A 25,954-nucleotide genomic window follows, 5' to 3' on the forward strand; every position below is an offset into this window, starting at 1 on the left:
TAAGTGCATGTATCATGTCAATTTTAATTTATGTTGCATGACAAGTCTAGTTTCTTAATTCCCCGTTTTATAATATGTCAAAATTTACTTTTAAATGTAGAAGAAAATAGCTGAAACATATCATGACAACTTCAGTGTAAACATCATGGCAATTCATGTGCAATAGACATGGCAACTTTTAGCCAAAAAAATTCGTCGAAATATATTGATATGAGATCTAGTTTCAAAGATCTCGTCGCGAGGGATTTAATGATGAAAACGGATCTTCAATCGGATTTTTCATTTAAGAGATAAAACATTTTAAAAACAGAAAATCCAAAAAGGTTTTCAGATGCATACATGCGGTGACATGGCGTAGTTTGTATGCTATAGGGCGTGCGAGCGAATTTAGCTCCCACCACACGTGTGAGCGTTAGCGTTGTCCTTCTTTTTTCTTTGCGCGAGGGGAAAGGAGTTTTATTCCGAGAGAACTACAGTCGAGAGACAAAAGATCCTCAATACGTGATGGTCCTACACTCTATACGACTATAGTTTGCCAAACGGTTGGCAACTCTATTTTAATCCTAATCAACATCTGAGAAATAAACTCCCTGTCTCTCATCAACTTCTTGATTTCAGCCACGAGATGACCAATCAACTCTGTTCCTGATAGACAATAAGGCCTCACTTGAAACAGATTGGACAGAGTGAAATGTTGTATAGCCAACGCCATCCCTTGCATAATTGCATGTATATCAGTTTCCAGTGCATTGCCAATCGCTAGTGCCTAATGGGGCAGCAAAAATTATGCAGTAAACCTTTGTCAAATTTAAACTAAAACCACGACACTTATTTTGAAACTAAGGAACAGAACGACCTGCTCAAAGGTGTAGCGCTCAAAACAATGAGATGTAATAGTACCATTTGCAGTAATATAGCCTGATTGCCATACTGATGAACTGATCACCATACTTGTGCGGGTGCCTAAATCACATTTGCAGCGACGCGGCATTCATCAGCATGCAGATAGCATTCAACGAGGATTTTCAAAAAATGTTAATTGCTCGTATTAAGACAGACTCTGAACTGCCACAGTCCAAATGATACACAAACCAATGAATATGAATCAGTGGTACAGTAACAGGCAAAAAATATCTTCAGGAATCTTGAGTGGGTGTTCTCCGGTCTCGGTGCGTTTTAGATTATACTTGTATTATTTCGGCTTCAGGAACTCCCTAATGTTACAAAGCATGCCTTTGTCGTATGGATTGACAAACTTGACTTCAAAATCTGCATTTGTGGTTTGAAAAAAAAAGGTCAAACATGTACCAGAATTCAAAAAGCAACAAGAGGAATTAATCAGTCAGAGGTAATGTTTATACTGGTAAAGCACCTGACTGAGGCTGTTCCTTCATTTGGAATTCAGGATATTTCTTCCAGTTTATCTGGATAAATCTCACCTCTTAGCTATAAGAAACAGCAAACGAGAAGACGACCTGCAATTGGTGAAGAAAGAGTCCAAAGCATGGGAAATTTGACATTACCCACTCATCCGTCCTGATGTTGAAGCAGATGCCGTACACATGCCATATCAGGAACACAACCTGGCAAGGAGCAGCAAAATTCATACCCCAAGACTTAGGAGAAACAACACGGATCATAAAAAGTCATAATCAGCACATTTGATCTAGACAAAGGCTCACAGCAACACAAGTGCAGCCATGGCCTTGCATAGGAAGATAGATTTCAAGCTGTTGCAAAAATAAGAAGACCCGCGAGCTGACATATTTAAGACACTTGGTCAATCATAGAAAAAGCGGCCAGTGACTGAGATTAGAGAGAGCAAACTGGTATTTCTAGCTGCATGCTTTCAGTGTGCATCTATATCAGGATCGCCGTAGCTGAATATAATTTTATAAATGTTGGCACTTTCAGTACAGTTGAGACATGAAAAACCATGACAACGAATATCACTAGTTGTAAACCTCTGTAGTGTACAGTACATTATTTGTGTTCCTTTTCTGTCCGTAATTCATGAAGCATGATCTGTCGAACCATTACCCTCAATTCTATCCAAAAAAAATATTCTGATTATCTTGTCAGATAAATTGTTGATTGCATGCAGACAACTCTATCTCATAAGCGAATACTGCCACAGTTCAGACACATGAGATGCTTTTTCTCCTTCCAAATAATACAGCTTATTCATGTGCAGAGGTAAATGGTTACAGAAGCAGAAACTATGGTCAATGTGGCTTCCAAGAGGTTAACAACGAACCTGCCATATCACTTGGAGGACTGAGAAGAGCATTGTGCCGATCACCATGTTTAGAGACAAATGATTCTGTAAAATTGCCCAAATTAAGTATCATGCAGTGATCCTTACATACAATGATGCTATCTGATGGCCAATCAAACAAATGAATCATAGGGGAAAAACTGAAAAGAATGGTCTGTAATTAAAATATGACAGGATTCTTCAAAACACTCTGAATTACACGTTCTCTGAAATCATACCGAACTAGACTACAGATGCACTTATTGTGCCTAAATATCAGCATTGGTCGAAAGTCATAAATCCCATGATGCCTACTCCCTCTGTTCCAAAGTAAGTGTCGTGGTTTTAGTTCAAATTTGAACTAAAACTTGAACTAAAACCACGACACTTATTTTGGAACGGAGGGAGTACAAGACAACCATTGTGTGTTAACATGAGCTGTTGGTTTTGTGCCTTTGACAAACAGAGTTTGCCTTGCCTACCTTTGACCAAATTTTGCTAATATCTAGTTTGATGCAAAAGTTTTGGGTTTTCTACTCTAATAGTATTTTCGGAACAAAACTTAGCCAAAACATTGGGGCCACCCAGATTTTGCTATAAAAAATTTGCTTTCCATGTTCTACGTTTGGGCATAAGCCAAACCTGATAAATGTGTAAGACCTTTCATGCAAGGAACAAAAGATCAATTGGCTTGACAATGTAATCAATATCACTTCGCAAGGTATGCAAAATAAGATGATGGAAAGAGATACCTCAGTTCTTAAAGTTCCTGAGGTTATGCAACTAGTTATATCTGCAAAATAGAATAAAAACAGTTACAAATGGAGCGAAATCCATGACTGCGAATACTATTTGGATATACGAAACGTGAAAGTCCAAAAAGAGTAAATGTATCTACAATGTCTTTAATTAGAAAAAAAGACATTTCCAGCTGTGAAAGCATGTAGACCAGCTATCCCGGAAAACAGTTAATTTATTTCAGACGTGAAGGAGATAAAAAGCCACATACATTTAGTTGAACACATTGTATATGTCGATTCAGCAACAACAAATCCTGTCAAAAGTGCCATAAATAGCCTATGATTTTTCTGTCCTGCAAAACACGTTATGCAGGTTAAAGTGTGCATCTATCTATAATGCAAAAACAGAAGCAAAACTAAAAAATGCAATATAGTACCTATGCAATTACCAAATGCAGGGCAATGGTGGTCATAACCTCTAACATTTGCTTTGCAACAGTTACAATGCCTCACCCTTGAGAGTGATGGATACTTCTACACCAAAAGTACAAAAGATTCAGCATGTTAATGCACGACGTCCAGATTTCAGGTTAGCAACTTAATATAACAACTTCATTGAAAACTCTACTTTCTCAACACCTCACTCGAGCATATAGCATCCACGAAATCCTTGCAGCCAGCCTCTTCCAAAAATGAAGATTCGTATGCAACAATGCCGGGATCACCAGAAAGAATCCTGCAATAAAAAAAATTCAAACTAAACCCCTAATCCCAGAGGCAGTTGTATGCTAAGGCCAATAAATGTTAAGCGGAGTATGTCCAAATGGATTTTTTTGTTGTTGTTGTTGTTGTTGTTTTAAAGCCTGAACTTCATTATGGAGTCCAAGATGAACCTCGAACTTCCAATCCCCAAAATCTGAACCCTTATCTTATAATCCTGGCCCGACCCTTGGACCTTGAAGCTTGTTTGACTTTGACACACCCATGATGATACATCCGCGTCTACACACACGACTGAATATGCTACAGGTGGTGTTCAAGGTGAACCTATAATTATTGTTGACGTCACTGTTACGCCAAGCTTGAAAACAGGAGAAGTACATGTACCAAAGTACATACGTATTGATCTGGAAGACAAGAAGGATACATAAGAATTAATGAAAAATACTAGTACGCATTTTGTGGTACTTTCATTTATGTGCATACAACCATGCATGCATGAGGAACATGATGCATTGGTGAGTCACGTTGATGGATAATAATTTCCATCGGTTTAAACCAGAGAAGACAGCCTATGTTGTGCATGATAAGGAATCTACGGCTCAAGAATTTATTTACAGTACTACTTGCTACGTCAGGGTCAAAATCTAGAAGATCTTTTACGTTTTTATTCCTGCCCAGCAAGGAGAGGATCAGCGTGAGGATTCTAATTATTTGGGATTTCTTAAGCTTGAAGGACATCGGGTTTAGAGACATCTTGTCAAAATCTCTACTGGCATGTGAGTTCCTGCAACGCGTTTACAAGCTGAGCCTATACGGTTCGTCCACGTTATTCCTTCAGATCGAAGGGTTGGCGTTTTGTTTCCGTGGGACTTGCGAACATCTTCGTAAACCTGCTGCGATGAAGGTTCGTGCCGTGAAAGATCGAGCCAACAACGGACCGATCCTCGCCTCGAGGTTCACTCCACATCACATGAAAAGAGCGATCGCAATCAAGAACTCATATCCTCGCGCACTCTTGTCACTGACATTCCTAGCCCTCCCCAAATTCACTCCCATTTCTCTCTCATCGCCGAGCTACCTCCCATGCCACCGTTGAAGTGTATATGTGGATTGCCTAGCCCTTTCCATCAGTTCAGACTTTTGGTTGTGTTGGCTAGTGCATAAAGCTTAACATGGTATGGCCCAAGGTCTTGAGTTCAAGTCTTGGCTTTTGCAATTTATCCAAAAATTGTTCTTCCCCCCTTTGTGTCCACATATAGGCCTCTCTTTCCGCGTCACACGTGAGAGGGGGTGTTGAAGTGTATATGTGGATTGCCTAGCCTTTCCATTAGTTCGGACTTTTGGTTGCGTTGGCTAGTGCATGAAGCTTAACAACCTCCCTTCCCCTAGCTGTTTTCCCTTCCTTGCCAGTGTCCATCTCCACCGCCGGCCCCATTCCACTCATGTAGCTCTATTTCTCCTCATCATCATCTCCCCCACCACACCCTTTTTCCTGGTGTGCCGGACAAGTATAAGCTCAAGGTTAGGATCAGGATTAGAAAGTTCAAAGTTCCACTTTCAATGTTTGAAAGTTCAGATTCCATCTTGGAACGAGAACCATAGTTTAAGGTTTACAATGAACAATGTCCTTAGTGACTAAATAGAGCTTAGAGATCAGTAAGTGCATCGCAAAAATATGTTCCAGAGGAGTAGCTAACCTGTAAAGTCCCCACAGAAGCAGTGCACACTCAGCATTAATCAGCATGTCTAGTAGAGAAGAGGTATCTACAAAACATAAGGCTAGTTATAAAACAAGGATATTCTAGAGTATAGTTAGAAAACTATCAGAAGCTCTATACACTTATTTAACTACACCCTGCTCCAAAGTGGCATAATTTTTTTCAAACAAGTTATGCATAATGTGAGGAGGCGAGTATAAACTACATGCTGGGATCCTAGAAAAATTATGGCAACTGATGTCCTGATCTACAATTCCATCCCAAATTATAACGAAATGTCAGGTATTGCCATATTTATTTAAATAGAACTATGCTCTAGAATTGCAATACATCAGGAACGGTTCTTAGCTCCATCCACAAATATAGCATATATCTAAAGCAATAAACACCGTCCAAATGGCAATCCACCAGCGCACTGAGCTATAATGAATGCTTATTTCTATTTAAAAAGGAAAAGGAGACACACATAATATGCAATTTCAAACACTAAAGACATACGCACACTCTGCAAAGTCCAAACAGATGTAATGCACGGGGATTTCACCTCTCCGGATGACGAATAGGTAGACGCCCCACAAAAACAGCACGTTGAACAGCACGAACAGCGGCGCCGACGCGGCCACTCCGATGAACCTCCTCCAGAACCTGCCCACCAGAATAGCCGCCAGGAATACCAAACCTGTGCAGCGCGCAACCGAAGTAGGGTCAAAATTGCACTAAAAGAGCCACAGGAAAGCAAAGCAGGCACGCACTGACCTGCGACGGGGAGCATGGCGAGGAGGGAGATGGATGGGAGGAGGCGGGGCACTATGGCCACGGCGAGCTGCGAGAAGAGAACCAGGCCGCATGATACCAGCGCGGAGCACAGCACCTCCCATGGCGACCTCCGCAACCGGTGGAGCTCCGACGCCAGCCTGCTCATCGCCGAGAACTCCTCAGCCACACCCTCTGGATCCCAAGAACCATCAATAACTCTTGAGCCCGGAGATCCAGCCGGGGTCGGTACGGCCAACGCCGGGTTCCGGCGAGACCTCCGATCTTGCCGGATTCCGAGACAAACTGAGGAAGGAATCGAAGGAGATGCGGGCGAATCTTACGCCTCTTTTGGTTCATAGGATAGGATTATCACAGAATAGGAATTTTGTAGGAAATGAGATGACATGTATCTCAAATCATATGAGTAGAAATAGGAAACGAGATGTCATTTGATTGACACCAAAGAATTTTTTTCATTGAGTCTAGGCTCATTTTTATTTTTCTATGAAATGTGGAGAATAGGAACCAATCCTATGTAGGAATAGGAATATATTCCTATGAACCAAAGGGCTTTAAAGGAAAAAATCCTATAAGAATCCTATCCTCTAGAATTCCTATGAAATTTCTTCAAACCAAAGAGGCGTGGCCTCCTTTGGTTCATAGAGTGGGAAAATCGTAGGAATAGGAAAGTCATAGGAAATGAGATGACATGTATCTCAAATTCTATGAGTAGGAATAGGAAAGGAGATGCCCTTTGATTCACATCATAGGATTTTTTTCATTGAGTCTAGGCTAATGTTTATTTTCGGATAGGAAGAATTCCTCCATAGGAATAGGATTCCATTCCTACAAACCAAAGGGATCTAAAGGAATTTTTTCTATAGAAATCCTATCCTCTGAAATTCCTACAAGATTCCTCTAAACCAAAGGAGGCCTTACTGGAGAACTCGCGGGGGAATTTCGTCGAACATGTGTAGTGGGCGGTGGTGTGGGAACAGCAACAACTAGCAACACGCCAAAGAAATGGGGCGGTGCTAGGCGCCGGTCAACCGGCGCCAGCACCCCCGCCAGTCGCATCCTGTGCGCTAATTGTGTTGTTTCCCAACCGTTGAATAAAGCCCACAAAAGAAGAAGAAGAAAAGAGCCACACACCCACGCACGCACGCGGGGAGAGAGCAGGGCGAACACCCGCCATGGACGCACGCAGCGACCGCCCTCAAAGCACCGCCGGTCGACACCCTCGAATCGCCCATCCTCATTGGTTCCTGTATGATGTCGTCGCAGCACCTAATTGCCGTCATCGTACATTGTCGACAATGATTGCAGCACAGCCTTTGATGGCTTGCTACCCGCCCCCACGATTGCAGCTTATGTCATCGACGGGTGGAAGCCCTGTCACAGCTTCAGCCAGAGTCTTCTCCAGCACCGACGGGTGTCGGTCGCAGCTTCAACTAGCCCCCCCCCCCCCCCGCACATTCTAACATCAACGTCGAGAGGTTTCAGCAAAACTACCAGGCGGTTCCAACAAATCAAATTGGTGGTTCAAGCAAAATTCGTTCGGCGATCCCACCATCTTCGCTCCATGGTCCCAATTCGCTCGGCGGTTCTAGCAAATCCTATCGGTGGTTCCAACAAAAAAATCCCACCGGTGGTTGCATCATCATCGCCAGACGTCGCATCTTATAGGCTGGCCGCCAGGTCGTTACAACACCTTCGCGCAACGGTCCCGGCATCGCCACCAAGTTGTCGCAGCACCTTCGCCAGCAGCGTCGGCCCCAATCTCACGGGGGAGGAGCACGACGCTGATGTGCGCATGAGTAGTGTGGGTGTTCTCTCACTGCGAGCAGAGGAAGGTGGAGAGGAAAGAAGAAAAGAGGAGAAAGCCCGCTGGTGCGCTGGGCGAACTTCATCAGATTTATGTTGCAGTGTGCGGAGCTCGTCTGATTGATGCGCGGTATGGTGGATATCAGTAGAGAAGGAGAGAATCGTTGTGAGATAAAGGGATAAGGCAGTGTCGCCTCTCCTCCAGTGTGACCCCCCGCGGGCCACGTGCAGCGTTCCCCCTAGTCGACACTACTGCAGGATGCTGCTAATGCGACGCATGAATCAGAGACCCTTTGACCAAATTGTGTGCGATGCATTAATCGCAAACGATGTTCTAATAAAACCATCACCAATAATACGAACTATGCGCGATGGCGGAGACATCAAGCACAATTCAGATTAGAGTTGCGTGTGCGATATATGGCATACAATTGATCCATACGAACTGTTTGCGATGAGCCAGAATAACAGATACGGCCAGTAAAAACAGACTACCGACATGCTATAAATTTTACCAATGAAAACAATAGAAACCAACTCAAATAGAAACTACTCAAAATAAAATAAAAATGCCAATGCAAACATGAATGCATCTAGACTCAAGAAACAAAACTAAGAAAGACACTGACTTCCGGGTTACCTCCGAGGCAGTGCTTTCTTTAAAGCCATGTAGTTAGGCTCCGGTGCTCCGTAAGGTCACTCACCGAGATCCCAAGGGATATCTACCCCGAGTGTGAGACCTACCTCCGACCGGGGTTGGGAGCACCTCATAGCAGAGCTCGATCGGAGGTGCGTGTCGGTGTCAAAACCGGCGGATCTCGGGTAGGGGGTCCCGAACTGTGCATCTAAAGTCGATGGTAACAGGAGACGGGGGACACAATGTTTACCCAGGTTCGGGCCCTCTCTATGGAGGTAATACCCTACTTCCTGCTTGATTGATCTTGATGAATATGAGTGTTACAAGAGTTGATCTACCACGAGATCGTAATGGCTAAAACCCTAGAAGTCTATCCTGTCTGACTATAATTGTATATTGATCTCCCTCTACGGGCCTAGCCCTCTGGTTTATATAGACACCGGAGGGATCTAGGGTTACATAAGGTCGGTTACAGAGAACGGAATCTTCATATTTGGTCGTCAAGCTTGCCTTCCACGCCAAGGAGAGTCCCATCCGGACATGGGAGAGAGCCTTCGGTCTTCATATCTTCACGGCCCATCAGTCCGGCCCATGTACAACAGGTCAGACGCCCGAGGACCCCTTAATCCAGGACTCCCTTAGTAGCCCCCGAACCAGGCTTCAATGACGAGGTGTCCGGCGCGCAGATAGTCTTCGGCATTGCAAGGCGGGTTCCTCCTCCGATGACTTCAAAGTGATGTATTCGGCTTTCCATTTAATGTCGTACCCCTTGGCTTCTATGTATCAACAACCTCAGCTTCCACGTGTCAAGCGAATGCGAGAGGTCAGGGCATTTTTTGCATATAACACCCCAACCATGTAAGAAAGAGTGTCTATTTAAAGAGATTAGATCTCAGATCCATTCGGCACCACGCGGAAAAAATCCTCAAAGATTGCCAGGAAAGACCATTCCAACATGGCTAGTGCTCCCAGCTCCTCCTCCCGTCCCTGCGGCCCAGAAAAAGGCGAGTGGGAGAGGTGCTCCGTACCCCATAATCAGCTGGTGAAGCTGCAAATGCAGGGATTTGTTCCTCCTGCGGATTCGGTCCCTGTTCGGGCAGGGTTGACCTCCTTCAATGGCGGGGCCCAGGCGGAGAATTTCCCCAATCCATCTGCGGGGGAACGGGTGTGCTTCGTCCCCTATTTGCTGAGAGGCGTCAGATTTCCAATTCATCCGTTCCTCCGAGGGCTTCTGGAGTATTATGGCCTCCAACTACACAACTTCACTCCCGTCTCCATCTTGCATATCGCGGGCTACGTCGCTCTTTGCAAGTTATTCTTGGGTTGCGAGGCCCATTTTGAATTGTGGAGAAAGTTATTCTGTCTCGTCCCGTGCAACCACGAGGGATCAATATTTGAAGTGGGCGGAGCCGAAATATGGCGCATCGCCGAGACCGAATACCTGTCCGGCACACCCAGGAAGGCATCCGAAGAGTGGCCTTCCGAATGGTTCTATATTGAGGACGTCGCACTTCCTGACCTAGTTCGGAGGGGCCTTCCCGAGTTCACAAGCGTTCCCTTGAGAAAACGCCACAGCTGGCGCCCTCGGAGCCTCGAGGAGGAAGATAGTGCGGAAGTTCGTCAACTCATGAGCAAGATAAGGGCGCTCGCCCAGTCCGGATTATCAATAGTCGAGGTAATGGCGACTTCCATAGTACGGGGGGTTCAGCCGCTCCAATACAGAGGTCTTCCCATGTGGCACTACAATGGGGAGGATGACGCCTCCCGCTGCGGCCGGAAGGGTCCAGACTGAAGGAAATATGCCCTAGAGGCAATAATAAAGTTATTATTTATTTCCTTATATCATGATAAATGTTTATTATTCATGCTAGAATTGTATTAACCGGAAACATAATACTTGTGTGAATACATAGACAAACAGAGTGTCACTAGTATGCCTCTACTTGACTAGCTCGTTGATCAAAGATGGTTATGTTTCCTAGCCATAGACATGAGTTATCATTTGATTAACGGGATCACATCATTTTGACTTGACCCATTCCGTTAGCTTAGCACTCGATCGTTTAGTATGTTGCTATTGCTTTCTTCATGACTTATACATGTTCCTATGACTATGAGATTATGCAACTCCCGTTTACCGGAGGAACACTTTGTGTGCTACCAAACGTCACAACGTAACTGGGTGATTATAAAGGTGCTCTACAGGTGTCTCCGAAGGTACTTGTTGGGTTGGCGTATTTCGAGATTAGGATTTGTCACTCCGATTGTCGGAGAGGTATCTCTGGGCCCACTCGATAATGCACATCACTGTAAGCCTTGCAAGCATTGCAACTAATGAGCTAGTTGCGGGATGATGTATTACGGAACGAGCAAAGAGACTTGCCGGTAACGAGATTGAACTAGGTATTGAGATACCGACGATCGAATCTCGGGCAAGTAACATACCGATGACAAAGGGAACAACGTATGTTGTTATGCGGCCTGACCGATAAAGATCTTCGTAGAATATGTGGGAGCCAATATGAGCATCCAGGTTCCGCTATTGGTTATTGACCGGAGACGTGTCTCGGTCATGTCTACATAGTTCTCGAACCCGTAGGGTCCGCACGCTTAAAGTTCGATGACGGTTATATTACGAGTTTATGTGTTTTGATGTACCGAAGGTAGTTCGGAGTCCCGGATGAGATCGGGGACATGACGAGGAGTCTCGAAATGGCCGAGACGTAAGGATCGATATATTGGACAACTATATTCGGACTTCGGAAAGGTTCTGAGTGATTCGGGTATTTATTGGAGTACCGGAGAGTTACGGGAATTCGCCGGGGAGAAGTATTGGGCCTTATTGGGCCATACGGGAATAGAGAAGAGAGGCCAAAAGAAAGGAGGCGCGCAACCCTCCTCTGGTTCGAATTGGACAAGGGGTGCAGCCCCCTTTTCCTTCTCCCTCTCCCCCTCTTTCCTTCTCTCCTACTCCAACAAGGAAAGGAGGAGTCCTACTCCCGGTGGGAGTAGGACTCCCCCCTTGGCGCGCCCTCCTCCTTGGCCGGCCGCCTCCCCCTTGCTCCTTTATATACGGGGGCAGGGGGCACCCCATAGACACACAATTGATCATTGATCTCTTAGCCGTGTGCAGTGCCCCCCTCCACCATATTACACCTCGATAATATCGTAGCGGTGCTTAGGCGAAGCCCTGCGTCGGTAGAACATCAACATTGTCACCACGCCGTCGTGCTGACGAAACTCTCCCTCAACACTCGGCTGGATCGGAGTTCGAGGGACGTCATCGAGCTGAACGTGTGCTAAACTCGGAGGTGCCGTGCGTTCGGTACTTGATCGGTCGGATCGTGAAGACGTACGACTACATCAACCGCGTTGTGTTAACGCTTCCGCTTTCGGTCTACGAGGGTACGCGGACAACACTCTCCCCTCTCGTTGCTATGCATCACCATGATCTTGCGTGTGCGTAGAATTTTTTTGAAATTACTACGTTCCCCAACACGGACACCCCCGCCGCTCTAGCCAAAATATTGGCCGAACTATTCAAAGGGGAGGAAGAGGAATTTCTTCGTATCCAGCGCAGAGATGGATTTTCCATGTACAATCCTCCTAGCTGGGTAAGTCCCAACCCCTCTGCTCTACTCACGCCATTCCCTGAACCACTTTCAATGAATATTAATTCATCCATTTATAACAGCACTGGCGAAAGATCTCCGAGGGGCTTTACAACCCTGCCCCACAACCAGAGGGCCATAATCGGGACCTTGACCTCGGATTCGAAGAGGATCCGGATATATTCGTGGTGCTCGAGGACGGGGTGTTTTACCAGGCGAGCTATGACGGCACGGAAGTGGCCATCACCGCCGATTATCCCGGTCTTCTCCTTGCTTCACACGTAAGTAATCAGGAGACATCTCCTCCAAAAGAGTTCCCTTGTTCTGCCTCACCCACCGCACTCTCTCGTGCTCAAAAGGGGAGGCGTTCGGCGCGCCCTGCTACCCAAGAGGCAACTCCAAAGAGAGCGGCGCCCACGCCGGGCAAGTCTTCAAAGAGGAAGGCAAACGAAGATACGACCGAGCCTTCATCAAAGAGGTATGTCTTTTAAATGTGCCCTTTGGCAGTCACATCCAACTGTGACATTATCCGCCGCGTCTTATTAGGAAAAGCGTTCGCCAGACTATGTTCGGGAATCTTACCGGCCGCGCTTCCACAAGTCAGGTTCCCGACCCTGCTTTAAAGGCAAGGGCTGATACGGGAGTGACGCCGGATTGTCCTTCGGTAGAGGAGTTGGATGATGTATCCGTCACCAACTCGGAAGTGGAGAGCGCCATGAATCATCGGCGCCGGAGAGCCGTTCTGCGCGACCCCAGTTTTACAAATGAGGCGTTCAATGCCTTTAGTTCGGCTGATGCATATATCCAAGCTGCTCGAGACGGGCTTGCTAGAGCCACAAACCAACATGTAAAAGATATACGGGTAAGTTTATTGTACAAAACTGATAATTATATACCAGTAGCCCCTGAGACTTGAAGCAGTTGATACAAATGATTTAAGGATCATTGTATAACCAGGTGCTGTCGGAGAAAAACAATCTGTTGTCTCAGGAACTTGAAAAGTGTCGGACCCAGCTAAATGCTGCTACTGTTGAACTTGATAAATCCAAGAAGGCATCACTTGGTAATGTTCCCCTCCATCGAGAAAACATAATTATATTCCGGCAATGCGAACACTGTTGCTCATCTTATGGCAGGATCGTCAGATCAACTGAAGGAGCAACTGAAAGCCGCCCAAGCGGACGAACAAGAAGCCAAAAGACTGCTGGCCGTGGGCGAACGTGTGCTGACACGAGTCAGAGATGAGAAAAACAAGCTGCAGGATGCCCACACCCAGCTGGGCGAAGAACTGAAAGATGTACGAGCCCAGCTGGCAGATTCCGTGAAGGAAAATAAGAGGCTGCGTGGCGGCATATTTGGTATGTGGTCGCACTTACCTCCGTGTAGTTCGGATATGAAAGGGACTGACAGAATTATATCTGTAGGTATGCTGACCGGCCGTCCCGAAGAGGAGGTGTCCGGAATCTCGCGCGATCTGCTACAAGAGTTGTCGCAAATGCACAAGCAAGCTTGGCAGGCGATGCGAAGTGTCGCCGAGGCTTTATGGCCATCCGCCTCCCCTCCGGGGAGGATGGAGGAGCTTATAGAGCTATACAAGGGAGCGCGGCGATGCTTCCGATTATGGAAGATATCGGCCTACCGGGAAGGTGCACGAGAAGCCTGGGCCATGGTGAAAACACGGTATACCAAGCTCGATCCAAATCGTATGGCAAGGATCAGACCTCTAGGGTCAGATGGGAAAGAAATTCCCGTGAATTTGGTATATGACCAAGTAGAAGTAGCCGCCAAGTATTCCCAGCAGGATTGTAAATTAGACAGCCTCCTGGACGGTATAGAGGAGGAAATTTTTGAGTCCAAGTGACTATGTACTTTCCTTCTAGCTGAATTGTAAAACGATTTTCATGGCAGACCTTTTCACTTCGACCTCTGGACCCGAAGGTTCAGAGTGTTTCCGAATACCTGAGCGGTAAGATAAACCGGAGTATGCGTGGAAACCAGGCGTAGGGGTCATAGTTTCTTGAACAGACAAGTTGTATCCGGCTAGTTATGTTATATTACATTGTGATTGTAAGAAACATCTTCCAGAGAGAATAGTTTCGATAAGGTTTCCTTTCCCTGGGTGTGAATGTGTCTCGCCCTAGCAGGGCATGATATCCGCTGTTGAAAGGGGCCACTTGGAAGCTTATCTCTTCAGACCGGTAATTCTCTGGCGTGCCGAATACCACGTCGAGCGTGATTTTTCCCGCGCGTCGCGCCTCCCGACTGGGAATGATTCCTCGGAAGGTCGTGCTACTTTGCTCAATGCGGCTCCTATATATTTCCATTTTTATGAGTGTGTCTTCGTAGATGAGGTTTACTCTGCTGCCGCCATCCATGAGCACTTTGGTGAGCCGGAAGCCGTCCACGATTGGACTGAGGACCAAGGCGGCTGGTGCCCGGACTGTCCTGAATTTCGGTCGTCATCGACATTAAAGGTTATGGCCGTGTCGTTCCAGGGGTTTATTGCTGCGACTTGGTAGACTTCGGCGAGGTCGCGGAGTGCCCTTTTGCACCGATTTTTTGAAGCAAAGGTCTCGAAGACCGTCAATACTCTGAGGTCGTCGTCTTTCGGGGGGTGCTGTTCTGGGGTATTCTTGGTGAGGAGATCTTCGCCGCTCTTGGCCACTTGCCGGAGTATCCAACATGCTCTAAGGCTGTGGGTTGGTGTGGTATCCGGTGTTGCATGTATTCTGCATGGCCTATCGAGCCATCCCTCCAGAACAGTTTCGCACCCCATAATGGGCTTTGATTTCTTTACTATTGGGTCGGGCGCCCCACAAGGGTGCGCCCTTTTTGCCCGGACGAGGGGCCGAGTTGAAACCGGTTGTTCCCAACGAGCTGCCTGAGTTTTCCAGGCGCTTTCCATTGCGCAGTACTTCTGTACTATGGCTGCCAAGTCAGCGAAGTGTAATACGCGATGGCGGCTGATGGCGTTGAGGATTCCTTCGTCCGTGCAATTGTTGCAGAATACTGATATTGCGTCTTCATCGCGGCAATCTTTAATCTTGTCTTTGACAAGGAGGAATCTGGCCCAGAAGTGATGGACCGTTTCCTGAGACTGCTATCGTATGTGCATAAGATCGCGTATAGCTGGGTGGGTGGGTGGTTTTAAATCTGAACCCTGACCCGATTTGGGATCCGGAGTTTGTAAATCTTCCGAACTTAGTGGTTCGGATTCCGGGATATCAACTGATGTTTTGGGCCCGTCGTCCGATTCTAGGTTCAGAGGGCAGGGCATGTCGTTCCGCGGACAGGTATCCGGCTCCTCGAGCTCGGAACCGAACATAGTTCGTCCTCAATATAGAGGAAGAGTTATTGTCTTGCTCCTCCACTACCGCTATCTGATGGGTGATCGGCGGAGATTTGATTTCTCTCTGGTCAGGTTTAAGCCCAATCCGATTGTAGTCTGTAGCGACCCCCAAAGCTGCGATGCAATCTAGGAGTTCGTTTAAAGACGACAACTCCGTCGGATCCATCCGTTTGGAGTATTCGGAGTCAACGCGGAGACGACTTTCGATGACTCGAGAGGTCATCGTCGGCTTAACGGCCGAACAGGCGGTCATGGTAAAGCCGCCAAGTCGGAGGGTTTGGCTCGGAGCCAGGGCTCCTCCGGAGATGATATTGTCCTTGACAACAAGGCAAGCCATCAACCCTGTTTTCGACGTCACAGCGAAACTCTCAATGAAAGCACCAATGTCGGTGTCAAAACCGGCGGATCTCGGGTACGGGGTCCCGAACTGTGCGTCTAAGGTCGATGGTAACAAGAGACGGGGGACACAATGTTTACCCAGGTTCGGGCCCTCTCTATGGAGGTAATACCCTACTTCCTGCTTGATTGATATTGATGAATATGAGTGTTACAAGAGTTGATCTACCACGACATCGTAATGGCTAAAACCCTAGAAGTCTAGCCCATCTGACTATAATTGTATATTGATCTCCCTCTACGGGCCTAGCCCTCTGGTTTATATAGACACCGGAGGGATCTAGGGTTACATAAGGTCGGTTACAGAGAAAGGAATCTTCATATTTGGTCGCCAAGCTTGCCTTCCACGCCAAGGAGAGTCCATCCGAACACGGGAGAGAGCCTTCGGTCTTCATATCTTCACGGCCCATCAGTCCGGCCCATGTACAACAGGTCGGACGCCCGAGGACCCATTAATCCAGGACTCCCTCAACGCGGTCGCTTACTGTGCATCGGTATTATATATAGAAATTCGTACTCGCTCTTGGGAGAGTGCCGATGCACCGAGCTAAGTGGAGATGCTTGGAAGATTAGTGGCTGCAACTTCACAGTAATATTATGATCAAGAGGATGAGGAGCTGCAGGTAGATCATAACCTTCATAATTTTCATCAAGCTGCACATTAATTATGTCTAGAATTTTACCATTGGTGGTGGTTTCCGGATAGTGCGCATGCCATCCTTCATCCCCATGTTCCTATGGCTCATTTTCCAAGCATTCTTCTTCTTATGCTCGATGATATCTTCTTCATTTCCCTACATAAGGTTATTTTCCTGCGAATATTGACTTGGGAGATGGAGGCCATCTACTTCTCATAGTTTATAACCAAAGAATTTTCATCAAAATTATTATCTAGACAGAAGTTATAAGCTTCTCCCACCAAGTCTTCATGCTTAGTCACCGAAGTATATTCTTTGGGAAACCTGTCAATCCACTTCAAGAATTCATAAGACCTAAGCAATAAAATCATCTCCTCAGTGACTTCAACATCATCATAAGGGTATTCATCACGATTGTATGATGTTACAACCGGATAAGGGTTATCTCTACAGAAAAAACTCATGTGGTGAAGGGAGTTGGACTGTATGCAACCGTTAGGGATTGAATCAGCTATAATATCCAACACCATAAATTTCTCACCCATCTCAATACCTTTCTAGGAGCGTCGGTATTGTTCAAATACCCTTCCTTTTCCATGGCCTTGTTCCAACGTAGCAGCTTTCAGTCTTGACATCTCAAACGAAGACATTTTTTGTATTTTTGGGTTAAGATAAAAACTATAAGATAAATAGCAACAAACAAAAATAAACTATGTGCAAGCGGGTAGGTAATAATCAAGCGCCATGCTCCCTGGCAACGACGCTAGAAAATTCTTCATGGCCTGCAAGTGCATAGCGCTGTTGTAGCACTTTCGTTGTGATAAGTAGAGTGTCGAACCCACAGGGAGCGAGTAGGAAGACACCACAAACCCCACAACTATGTTGTCACTTTCACACAGCCACGTATGCACCCAAATTGGAGTTTGGAAATAGTCTACTCGATAAGTTGCTACGAAAACTAGATAAAAAGATATTTAACTAAACTACTAACAAGAGAAATAAAAACAGTAAATAAATGACACTAAGTTAGTAGGGAAGCTGCTTAGTAGTAAAGCGTTCTCGAGGGTTCTGGGATCAGTACCGCATGTGAACTATCGTATCCTCTAGTAACTAGTCAAATGCATAAGTGGGCAGAGCCTTGTACAGTACACGTTCTACTCTAGGTAGACTTCGTGCCATGCACGCCACCATCATAGTCTCCCCCATAGGGTTACAACTCATAACAATTAAGCGTTGCCCCATGGACACGACCTCTCTAAAGGTTCTACGTAATTCCCCAATCCTTTGCAATGGCGAGGAGCCGATGCTTATACTGTCACCTCAAATTACCCCAATATCCCCAACCATCACAAGGACTTTAGCATACTTCATGGCACAAGGCACATATGTGAGTGAGCGCTCCTCCCAATATTTACGAAGGCTACTAACCCGAATCATGAACAAGTAATATTGGATCGCAACAAATATCATATAGGGTTCAACCATATTCTTGAGAACTAGTACAACTACTCAATCAAACTCATGAAGGTTAGGGACAAGTTACAAGCCGACATCAATCCGGTGAAGGGAGAAGTCATGGCGGTGATGGCGACGGCGTGGTGGTGATGATGATGGTGGCCGCCACAGAGGTGATGGAGATGAGGGCGCCACCAATTGTGGCGGCGCTGGCGTGATGACACCGGCCCAAGGGCCAGTGCCCATGGTGGTGGAGCCTCCTCCTTCTTCCCTTGGTGTTGTCCCTTCCTTCTCTTGGTGGTGGATCAATGGAGATGGTTGTGGATGATAAGATGGATGATGATGAATTGATGAATGGCGGCGGTTAGGGTTAAGGAAGACATATATAGAGAGCCTCCCTAGCCTCCTCTCTTGATGGGCCTCATCCAAGGGCTCAAGATGAGCCAAATCCTCTCCCAGCCTCTTCTTTACGAGCCAAGGATCCCGTGGGATCTAACGGGGATGAAATCGGTGAAGAATCCCATCTGGAAGGGCAACTCTCGGAGCTGTCTTCGTGTCAAACGACTCGGGAAACGACCGCGGTCGTTCGAAATGCCGTTTTCTAGTGTGTACTCCGGTAAAACGGCCACCAAATCTTCATACGAACTCGAAATTTGACGTTCTTGGGCTCGTTGGATTCGTATGAACAACGCCGATACATTTATTTTCTTAGATATTTATTTGGAGCAATTTGGGAAAATGACTTTTTCCGACCTTCGAAATGGCCAAGTTTGACCCCTCGCTGACTCCGTATGGAACCCATCCTTGGTACTTTAATCGTGCTTGGTCCTAGGTTGCTCCAAAACACCTGTAGACACAAGAAATTTTTTTTTTAATAAAAATCAAATAAAATAGTAAATGTTCAATGCTCACAATGATAAGTGCAAAAACCCGGTAAACATACATAATGGACATCTATTTGGTTGAATGGGACATGATATATAAAGAAACATGCAACAAATGAGGTCCAAAAATGTGTAAAATATAGAGCCATCAGCTTGCTGGACGGTGATGGAGTTGGTGAGATTTTTCATGTAATCGAGTCAATTTGTTAGGGTTTGATCCCTAGTATCCACTATGTTCTGATTGACGTTGCTATGACTTCGCTATGCATAATGCTTATCACTAGGACCCGAGTGTCATGATTTCAGATCTGACCCCTTTATGTTTCCATGAATATAAGTGAGTTTTGGATCCTATCTTGCAAATTTTATGCACATATTATGTGTTATGATCCGCAGAACCCAAGGTGAAATAATTGGGATTCACTCCGGTGATGACCGTAGTATGAGGAGTTAATGTATTCACTATGTGTTAATGCTTTGTTCCGATTCTCTATTAAAAGGAGGCCTTAATATCCCTTAGTTTCCTTATGGACCAAGAGCCACTAGAGGGGTGCCTTGGCTGCCCACAAGACACCAGGGCGTGCCATCCCCCTCTGGCGCGCCCTGGTGGGTGGTGGGGCCCTCGAGGCCCCACTGACCCTAATTACGATGCAATAAAATCCTATTTTCCTAGGAAAAATCAGGAGAGAAAGTTTCATCGCGTTTTATGATACGGAGCCGCCGCCACCTCCTTCGGGAGGCTAGATCTGGAGCCCGTTCGGGGCCCCGGAGAAGGGGATCTTCGGTCTTCATCATCACCAACCCTCCTTCATCACCAATTCCATGATGCTCCCCACCGGGAGTGAGTAATTCCTTTGTAGGCTCGCTGGTCGGTGAGGAGTTGGATGAGATTCATCATGTAATTGAGTTAGTTTTGTTAGGGCTTGATCCCTAGTATCCACTATGTTTTGAGATTGATGTTACCATGAATTTGCTATGCTAAATGTTTGTTACTAGGGCCCGAGTGCCATGATTTCAGATCTGAACCATTTATGTTTTCACCATTATATCTATGTTCTAGATCCGATCTTGCAAGTCATCATATGCACCAATTATGTGTTATGATCCGTAAACCCCAGGGTGACAGTAATTGGGATACTTTTCTGTGATGACCGTAGTTTGAGGAGTTCATGTATTCACTATGTGTTAATGCTTTGTTCCGGTTCTCTATTAAAAGGAGGCCTTAATATCCCTTAGTTTCCTTATGGACCCCGCTGCCACGGGAGGGTAGGACAAAAGATGGCATGCAAGTTCTTATTATAAGCACGTATGACTATATACGGAATACATGCCTACATTACATTGATGAATTGGAGCTATTGTGTATCGCTCTAGGTTGTGACTATTATATGATGAACATCATCCAACACAAATATCCATTGTTGATCCAATGCCTATGCTTTTCTCATATTGATCTTTCCTAGTTACTACGGTTGTTGTTGTTGCAATCACTACAAACTACTACTATTATTGTTCCTGTTACTATTGCTACTGTTACTGCTACTATCAAAACTATCAAACTACTGTGCTACTAAACACTTTGCTACAGATATTATTTACCAGGTGTGGTTGAATTGACAACTCAATGGCTAAGGCTCATAAATATTATTTGGCTCCCCTTGCATCGCATCAATAAATTTGGGTGAAATACTACCCTCGATGACTGTTTGTGATCCCCTATACTTGTGGGTTATCAAAGGTCAGGAAATAACGATACCCATCGTGTGCTTCAACACTCATTGGACCGCATACATCAATATGTACTATTTCCAACAGGTCACTTGCCCGCTCCATTATGCCGGAAAACCAGGTTTTAGTCATCTTGCCCACGAGGCATGGTTCACATGTTTTAAATGATTCAAAGTCAAGTGATTCTAGAAGTCCATCAGTATGGAGTTTCTTCATGTGCTTTACACCAATATGACCTATGCGGTAGTGCCACAAGTATGCGACACTATCCTTATTCACATTGCATTTTTGGCATCTATTATGAACATGTGTATCACTACTATCAAGATTCAAAAAGAATAAACCATTCACATTGGGTGCATGACCATAAAAGATATTACTCATATAAATAGATAACCATTATTCTTGGATTAAAATGAATAATTGTCTCGCAATAAACAAGATCCAGATATAATTTTCATGCTTAACGCTGGAACCAAAAAACAATTATTTAGGCTTAAAACTAATCTTGAAGGCAGACGTAGGGGGAGTGTGCCGACGGCGATCACATCAACCTTGGAGCCAATTCCAACATGCATTGTCACCTCGCCCTTAGCTAGTCTCCGTTTATTCTGCAGCTCCTATTTTGAGTTAAAAATATTAGTAACTGAACTAGTATCAAATACCCGTGCGCTACTACAGGCACTGGTAAGGTACACATCAATAACACATATATCAAATATACCTTTGTTGACGTTGTCAGTCTTCTTATCTGCCAAGTACTTGGGGCAGTTACACTTCCAGTGGCCATTCCTGCTGCAGTAGAAACACTCATTGTCAAGTTTAGGTCCAGCCTTGGGCTTCTTCACAGGAGTAGCAACTTGCTTGCCATTCTTCTTGAAGTTCACTTTGTTTCCCTTAGCCTTTTTTAAACTGGTGATCTTTTTGACCATCAACACTTTTCTACTTTCGCTATTTTAAGCATCGCAAAAAGATCAGGGAGTGTCTTGTCCATCCCTTGCATGTTATAGTTCATCACAAATCCCATGTAGCTTGGTGGCAGTGACTCGAGAACCCTGTCAATCGCTACTTCATGAGGAATATTTAAGTCCCAGCTGATTCAGGCAATTAGCATACCCACATATTTTGAGTACGTGCTCGCTAATGGAACTGTTCTCTTTCATCTTACAACTAAAGAATTTGTCTAAGGCATCATACCTCTCCACACGCACGTGAGCCTGAAATACCATTTTCAGTTCTTCAATCATCTCATATGCTCCGTGGTGCTCAAAACGTTTTTGGATCCTTGATTCTAAGCCATACAACATGCCACACTGAACTATCGAGTAGTCATCAACATGTGTCTGCCAGACATTCACAATATCTATAGACTTCCCAGGAAGGGGTGGCGCACCGAGCTGTGCATCAAGGACATAAGCCTTCTGTCGTGGATTTGTCATGGCAGATGTCCTAGTGTGAGGACTTAGTCGTGAGGCCAACGCATCTATGTATAGCTTGAGAGGGGTTGATCGGGATGAGAGACGCGAGGCGGATTAACACACAAGATAAGGGTTTAGACAGCTTCGGGCCCTGGGAAACATCATCCGGTAATAGCCCTACATGCTGTTTGTGTCTAGGTCTCATTATGCTCATGAGGGAGTTGCTGTATAAGCCGGCTCTCCTCTAGTTGTATCTAGCCAGGCATGGTTCGCAAGCATCAAGTGATTCATAATCAAGTGATTCCAAAAGCCCATCAACATGGAGTTTCTTCATGCGCTTTACACCAATATGACCTAAATGGCAGTGCCACAAATAAGTTGCACTGTCATTATTAACTTTGCATCTTTTGGCTTCAATATTATGAATATGTGTATCACTACAATCGAGATTCAATAAACCATTTACATTGAGTGTATGACCATAGAAGGTTTTATTCATGTAAACAGAACGACAATTATTCTCTGACTTAAATGAATAACCGTATTGCAATAAACATGATCAAATCATATTCATGCTCAACGCAAACACCAACTAACATTTATTTAGGTTCAACACTAATCCCGAAAGTATAGAGAGTGTGCGATGATGATCAATCTTGGAACCACTTCCAACACACAGCATCACTTCATCTTAACTAGTCTGTGTTCATTCTGCAACTCCTGTTTCGAGTTACTGATCTTAGCAACTGAACCGGTATCAAATACCCTGGGGTTACTATGAACACTAGTAAAGTACACATCAATAACATGTATATCAAATATACCTTTGTTCACTTCGCCATCCTTCTTTTCCACCAATTATTTGGGGTAGTTTTGCTTCCAGTGACCATTCCGTTTGCAGTAGAAGCACTCAGTTTCAGGCTTATGTCTAGCTTTGGGTTTCTTCGTGAGTGGCAACTTGCTTGCCATTATTTCTTGAAGTTCCCTTTCTTTTCCTTTGCCCCTTTTCTTGAAACTAGTGGTCTTGTTAACCATCAACACTTGATGCTCTTTCTTGATTTCTACCTTCGCCGATTTCAGCATCTTGAAGAGCTCGGGAATCGTTTTCGTCATCCCTTGCATATTATAGTTCATCATGAAGTTCCAATAACTTGGTGATTGTGACTAGAGAACTCTGTCAATCACTATTTTATTTGGAAGATCAACTCCCATTTGATTCAAGAGATTGTAGTACTCATACATTCTGAGCACATGCTCACTGGTTGAGCTATTCTCCTCCATCTTGTAGGCAAAGTACTTGTCAGAGGTCTCATACCTCTCGACTCGGGCATGAGTCTGAAATACCAATTTCAGCTATTGGAACATCTTATATGTTCTGTGGCATTCAAAATGTTTTTGAAGTCCCGGTTCTAAGCCGTGAAGCATGGCGCACTAAACTATCAAGTAGTCATAATATCGAGCTTGCCAAACGTTCATAACATCTGTATCTGCTCCTGCAATCGGTCTGTCACCTAGCGGTGCATTAAGGACATAATTTTCTGTGCAGCAATGAGGATAATCCTCAGATTACGGACCCAGTCCGCATCATTGCTACTAACATCTTTCAACTTATTTTTCTCTAGGAACATATCAAAAAAATAAACGGGGAGCTACATCGCAAGCTATTGATCTACAACATAGATATGCAAAATACTATCAGGACTAAGTTCATGATAAATTAAAGTTCAATTAATCATATTACTTAAGAACTCCCACTTAGATAGACATCCCTCTAGTCGTCTAAAAGATCACGTGATCCATATCAACTAAACCATGTCCGATCATCACGCGAGATGGAGTAGTTTTCAATGGTGAACATCTCTATGTTGATCATATCTACTATATGATTCACGTTCGACCTTTCGATCTCAGTGTTCCGAGGCCATATCTGCATGTGCTAGGTGCTACCTCTTGAGCATGCGTTGGTTTTCCCTTGAAGAGGAAAGGGTGATGCAGCAAAGTAGCGTAAGTATTTCCCTCAGTTTTTGAGAACCAAGGTATCAATCCAGTAGGAGGATACACGCAAATCCCTAGTACCTGCACAAACAATTAAGAACCTTGCAACCAACGCGATAAAGGGATTGTCAATCCCTTCACGGCCACTTGCAAAAGTGAGATCTGATAAAGATAATAAGATAAATATTTTTGGTATTTTTGTTGTATAGATTGAAAAGTAAAGATTGCAAAATAAACAACGACGGAAATAGCTAGTTGACGGGAGATTAATATGATGGAAAATAGACCTGGGGGCCATAGGTTTCACTAGTGGCTTCTCTCAATATAGCATATTTTACGGTGGGTGAACAAATTATTGTCGAGAAATTGTTAGAAAAGCGCATAGTTATGAGAATATCTAGGCATGATCATGTATATAGGCATAACGTCTGTGACAAGTAGACCGAAACGATTCTGCATCTACTACTATTACTCCACACATCGAACGCTATCCAACATGCATCTAGAGTATTAAGTTCATAAGAACAGAGTAACACATTAGGCAAGATGACATGATGTAGAGGGATAAACTCAAGCAATATGATATAAACCCCATATTTTTATCCTCTATGGCAACAATAAAATACGTGCCTTGCTGCCCCTGCTGTCACTGGGAAAGGACACCGCAAGATTGAACCCAAAGCTAAGCACTTCTCCCATTGCAAGAAAGATCAATCTAGTAGGCCAAACCTAACTGATAATTCGAAGAGACTTGCAAAGATATCACATCATGCATATAAGAATTCAGAGAAGAATCAAATATTGCTCATAGATAATCTTGATCATAAACCCACAATTCATCGGATCTTGACAAACACACCGCAAAAAGTATTACATCGAATAGATCTCAAAGAGAATCGAGGAGAACTTTATATTGAGATCCAAAGAGAGAGAAGAAGCCATCTAGCTAATAACTATGGACACGAAGGTCTGTGGTAAACTAGTCACACATCATCGGAGAGGCGATGGTGTTGATGTAGAGGCCCTCCGTGATCGATTCCCCTTCCGGCGGAGCGCCGGAAAAGGCCCCAAGATGGGATCTCACGGGTACAGAATGTTGCGGCGATGGAAAAAGTGTTTCATGGCTCCCCTGGATGTTTTCAGGGTATAAGAGTATATATAGGCAAAAGAAGTAGGCCAGTGGAGTTGCGAGGGGCCCACGAGGGTGGGGGGCGCGCCCTCCTGCCTCGTGGCTTCCTCGCTGCTTCCTTGACTTCCACTCCAAGTCTCCTAGATTGTGTTTGTTCCAAAAACGATCCTCGCAAAGGTTTCATTCCGATTGGATTCCGTTTGATATTCCTTTTCTACGAAACACTGAAATAGGCAAAAAACAACAATTTGCACTGGGCCTTCGGTTAATAGGTTAGTCCCAAAAATAATATAAAAAGGTATAAGCCCATTAAACAGCCAAAACAGATAATATAATAGCATGGAACAATAAAAAATTATAGATACGTTGGAGACGTATCACTAGGCTCGTCAAGTTTAACCCGAGTATTCTGCGTGTGCAAAACTGGCTTGCACCCGTTGTATGTGAATGTAGAGATTATCACACCCGATCATCACGTGGTGTCTCGGCACGACAAACTGTAGCAACGGTGCATACTCAGGGAGAACACTTATACCTTGAAATTTAGTGAGGGATCATCTTATAATTCTACCACCGTACTAAGCAAAATAAGATGCATAAAAGATAAACATCACATGCAATCATAATATGTGACATGATATGGCCATCATCATCTTGTGCCTTTGATATCCATGTCCAAAGCACCGTCATGATCTC

General features: G+C 44.8%; 1 protein-coding gene across 2 annotated transcripts; it reads right to left on the minus strand.

The window, feature by feature from the left end:
- Nucleotides 1-1,022: 1,022 nt before the first annotated feature.
- Nucleotides 1,023-6,641, minus strand: LOC123097904 (palmitoyltransferase ZDHHC12-A). 2 transcript variants are annotated; one of them, XM_044519753.1, is made up of 11 exons: nt 6,195-6,641; nt 5,983-6,117; nt 5,418-5,484; nt 3,637-3,733; nt 3,435-3,528; nt 3,267-3,350; nt 3,010-3,050; nt 2,258-2,323; nt 1,524-1,583; nt 1,373-1,424; nt 1,023-1,269 (listed from the first exon to the last, which is right to left on the minus strand). In XM_044519753.1, the coding sequence occupies exons 1-11, from the start codon at nt 6,358-6,360 to the stop codon at nt 1,193-1,195; spliced, it is 939 nt and encodes a 312-aa protein (XP_044375688.1). In that variant the 5' UTR covers nt 6,361-6,641; the 3' UTR covers nt 1,023-1,192. The 2 variants fall into 2 exon arrangements, with proteins under 2 accessions (XP_044375688.1, XP_044375687.1); XM_044519752.1 differs by having other exon boundaries at nt 3,435-3,531; nt 6,195-6,627.
- Nucleotides 6,642-25,954: the final 19,313 nt, after the last annotated feature.

Source organism: Triticum aestivum, chromosome 4D (assembly GCF_018294505.1).
Source record: "Triticum aestivum cultivar Chinese Spring chromosome 4D, IWGSC CS RefSeq v2.1, whole genome shotgun sequence".
In the NCBI taxonomy this organism is placed as follows: Eukaryota; Viridiplantae; Streptophyta; class Magnoliopsida; order Poales; family Poaceae; genus Triticum; species Triticum aestivum.